This window comes from Notothenia coriiceps, unplaced genomic scaffold (genome assembly GCF_000735185.1).
Source record: "Notothenia coriiceps isolate Sejong01 unplaced genomic scaffold, NC01 NC01_scaffold00024667, whole genome shotgun sequence".
NCBI lineage: Eukaryota > Metazoa > Chordata > Actinopteri > Perciformes > Nototheniidae > Notothenia > Notothenia coriiceps.
This window is the reverse complement of record NW_011357368.1, coordinates 8,381,235-8,385,580: the sequence shown is the minus strand read 5'-3', so window position 1 is coordinate 8,385,580 and position 4,346 is coordinate 8,381,235. Positions and strand designations below refer to the sequence as shown.

Sequence of the window (4,346 nt, the reverse complement as noted above, 5' to 3'; positions counted from 1 at the left end):
AATAGTTTGTTTGGGCCCCTCACTTCCGTTTCGCTTCTCATGCACTGATTCGCTAAGCTGAACAGCCAATCAGAGTGATTTCTTTGGCCGACGGCCTTTAGCCGACAGCCTCCCGATTCAAAATGTTGAATTGGCGACGGAAGGTGTCGGCACGATCGAAAAGACCCGACGGGGCAGGACACACCAAGACACACCAATCTGAGTAGGGCGACACGACGCTCATCGACACCGGAAATCGGCTTGGTGTCTAAGGACCTTAAAGTAACAGACAGAGAATCAGCACTTTTGAAACAGGGCTGAAACAGAGGGGATTATGGGATGCTACAATGCATGATCTGTTTGGTATTTGGAGCCAAACACTTCAGAGACATGTTTTGTATATATCTGAGACCTATAATATATTGATGAAAAACAGTATAATGGGGGACCTTTAAACATACTAATGGAGCTGGTTAGCATTGTTATTGTTAGCATTTTTTGCCATTCTGATATTGCCAAAATCCAAGCAAGTTCTTCAGATGACAATTTGTCTTGTCCGCACGCCGGAGATATTCAGTGTCTTGTTCTGGGTCGCTCTGAATAATAGTGAATCATGTTCTGTTTATCAGATCTTAGCATGTTGTTGACATTAATCCAGACCACTGTGTCATCTCCTTTTTGTATCATTATCATTAGATAGTGATTTGAAGTAATCCCAGCCTGCATGTTCATTTTTCTTCTGTTAATCTTTAATGTTGTCCTACAGAGATCTGCATGCAGGTCCCATCTGTTGAGGCTCTGCTGCTGGAGCGCAGCCCGCTCTTCACACCATATGGACAATGGGTTGGATGACAGTGTCTGGAGCTTTTTTAAACCAGATTCTGCTTCATGTGTCTGTTCTGTGGATGTTCCCTCTAATCGTTTAGAAGACTGTACAGATATTTCCTCTCAATGCTCTCTCTCTCTCATCCTCACATCCACAGTGAGAATTCAGACTATAATTGGCACTTAATTGCTGCTGTGGCAACAGTGCTATTTAAGCCTACGCACTCTGCTGCTAAGGCATGAAGCACACACAAAGAAATTGGGAGGAAGCAAGCCCTTCAGTGTTGTTTTTTGTTTTTTACATATGGTGACTAGCTGTGTGTGTGTGTGTGTGTTAGTCTGACCGGTCCTGCAGGTTCTTCTTCATGCCTTCTGCTTAATCGAGCTTGGACTTGGCATGCTGCAGTTCTTTGAACAGCGTCATCATCTGAGACTTCGTGTTCTCTTCCTTAGGTGTATCTTGTCTGAGACGTGGTTACGCATTATGCACTTAAGGAAATAATACTATTTATCTACGCCATTAATGCCATTTCCGAGTTGTGATCTATTTACTTTGTTCAGTTCCTCCTTGGCACCTGAACAAAACAACGTTATTGGATTTTCTGGGGACTTACTGGACTTGTGTCTGCATCATTCACTGTCATTGCATTGGTGTTACAAATGTGTTACAAAGTTGTTACAGTGTGGTATTACAAAGCAGTGTTTCAAATTGTGCTACACATTGTTTTAACACATTGTTCTTACACAGTGGTATTACACATTGTTACAGTTGTTGCCGTTATTACGGTTTTAAACAGTCTTACTTGTGTAACATGGTGTTCCATGTGTTACACAGTGTTATCGGTTTTACAGGTGTGACACAGTGTAAAGTAGTTGTTATACCTTGTTGTTACACGTTTTTCTTATACATTGGAATAACCCTGGCTACAGAAATAGCACTGACAACTAATTACAACAAACAAAACGAAAGGTTTAAAGTTAGATTCTAGTAAATGCAATACTAAATCACCACCAACACTTTCTGCTTAAAGTGTCTTGAATGATTTCAGGACACATGTCCTCAAATAGCCTTTCTACTACTTGAGAATATCTTCAAATGACGCTCCTTGTTAAATCCTGCTGGTTTATGTAAGAGTGCAAACTGTGTTTCATGAAATTGTATATAATGTGAGAACCAGAAGGGCCACCAGTCTAGGATGGAAGGTTGTATTGTCCAATAACCAATGTGTTTGTGAGTCACGTGACTTTATTCTTTATGTGCCGACAGAGGAGCATTTTCTGAGGTGATCCTGGCCCAGGAGAGACTGACGAGCCGGATGTTTGCGGTGAAGTGCATCCCTAAGAAGGCGCTGAAGGGGAAGGAGAGCAGCATCGAGAACGAGATCGCCGTGCTGAGGAAGTGAGTGCTGTTAGAAAAACACACACTCCTAATTCCTGGTTACCGGGGCAACCGTGTAACTCAGCGAACCTAGCCCCCTTAGGTACACATACATATACACACATTCATTGTATCAATCCAACACACAAGGTATTGCTTGAACACAGACGCTATCCCTCCAACACATCCTAATCACAGGGTTGTTACCATGGAAAACAGCAGAAAATTAAAAATGTTGTCACTTTAAAGAGGACCAGTTATGCTTTTTCCTTTTCCGGTAGTGTGTTTTATAGGTTTTTGTGTAAATGGCTAGCAAAGGCTAAAATCCAAAAGTTCCCAAAAAAGTGAAATATTTGCTCCAGCACAGGCAATATGAAAAACAAAATGAAGCATATCACATTAGAGGCAAAAAAATACAAATAACAGGGCCCCGTTAATGTGAAAGCAAAAACGTTGTAGATTAGTCATTATGATTAATAGTAATTAAGTTATATTAATGTTGTATGAAGTAAGAATTGTTGCAGCTTTTTCTCAAATATTTCACCTTTTTTCCATTGCAGGATCAAGCATGAGAACATCGTGGCCCTGGAGGACATCTATGAGAGTCCTGACCACCTCTACCTGATCATGCAGCTGTGAGTTCATCTTTAATGTCATTAGATCCGTATAGCAGCTGATGAGTACAAAAACCCCATCCCATGTACTTCAACATATACCCATTGGTTTCAAGTCAATCAACTGAATTTATTCAAGTTTCTCAGCAGAAACTACATCTTTCAGATTACATTTGAACATATCATAATAATGTTTCCTGAATTGTGACTTTATGGCACCTCTTCATTAACTTTAGCTTTTGGCTTTGTTATTTCGCTTTTGAATTTATTGCGATTACAGTCAGGAAAGTCATTGAGGAACTATGCTTGTTGATTGTTATCAGTCTAATTTGGAAAATCCCATTAATGACCGTGCTTCCTTCACGCCCGATCATCACGGCTTATCTTATATCACTTCAGCCGAAGGGAGACAATCAGGCCACGCTGTGATGAATATCGATCATCCTGACGGGCTTTATATCGATTTGTAGTGTTAGAACAAAATAAAAGCACATGTTGGAGAGAAACTGGCTTTAACAAATTGAGAACAAATAGTATTGCATCATCTGGCGAGGAAAAGGCTGTTATCAAACCATGTCTGAGAAAGGACATGTCTAAAGGCAATAAAGTGATATGTTTGTGAGCACTACAGCCGGGCACTTCTTCACTTTGCTTATATTAACCGTTCTTTGCTGAAATTGTATCATGACAATATGGTCAAATGGTCTGGTAATTTTACCATTCAGTTTGAACAGTTCTTTGGTTCCAATTTGTGTTCTTTCTTGGACATTAGTCATCTGTAATCTGTAACATCTTCTGTTAATATGCTAGTTAATTTTTCGAATGGTCAAATTCTATCTTATTTCACGCATTGCACCTTTAATATATTGCCTGAGCGCTGTAGTCTTTGACCTATTTTCTTTTGGGTGATTTATTGTTTATTAAAAAAGCTTAACTGAGGTCATTTTACAATCCCTCAGCCTTCTATTTTGGCTCTGTGTGTGTGTTCATTTTATGTGACCTTGAGTTTCTATCTTGGTTTTTTTTTTTTTTCTTGTCTTCGTCTTGTATATTTTGTATCACAGACAGTGTAGAGTCCCCTTGCCTCAAGGATGGACTGATCAGAGGTCATTGTGACCTTACAAAGGTCTTTTTTTGGGGCCATTATGAAAATGTCCTACAAATCTCTACATGTATGATGAAGTGATAAAGTAATGCACTTTGGACAGACATGTACGTTAATTTAACTGTTGGCATAAAATCATAAGGTGGTAATTCCACTTTTTGTGCATTAAATCCAGACCTGAATCCGTGTGTGTATGTGTGTGTGTGTGTGTGTGTGTGTGTGTGTGTGTGTGTGTGTGTGTTTGTTTTTGTCTGAATGCCATGGTCTTCTTATGCAACCATGCTGGCTGATCTCCTTTTCTCCATGTGTGTGTGTGTGTGTGTGTGTGTGTGTGTGTGTGTGTGTGTGTATGCGTGCGTGTGTGCGTGCGTGCGTGCGTGCGTGCGTGCGTGCGTGTGTGTGTGTGTGTGTGTTGCTTTGCCACTCTAATCCCTGTCAGGGCTCC

At 40.5% G+C, this 4,346-nt stretch overlaps 1 protein-coding gene across 2 annotated transcripts in view; it reads left to right on the top strand.

Annotated features, from left to right (window-relative positions):
* The window catches only part of LOC104955334 (calcium/calmodulin-dependent protein kinase type 1D-like), an 18,289-nt gene extending 15,423 nt beyond the window's left edge, over positions 1 to 2,866 (top strand). For both annotated transcript variants that reach the window (XM_010782651.1, XM_010782650.1), the window contains 2 exons: positions 2,072 to 2,203; positions 2,743 to 2,866. In XM_010782651.1, coding sequence (XP_010780953.1) covers positions 2,072 to 2,203; positions 2,743 to 2,821 — 211 coding nt within the window. In that variant the 3' untranslated portion in view covers positions 2,822 to 2,866. The remainder of the gene's footprint in view (positions 1 to 2,071; positions 2,204 to 2,742) is intronic.
* The last annotated feature ends 1,480 nt before the right edge of the window (positions 2,867 to 4,346 follow it).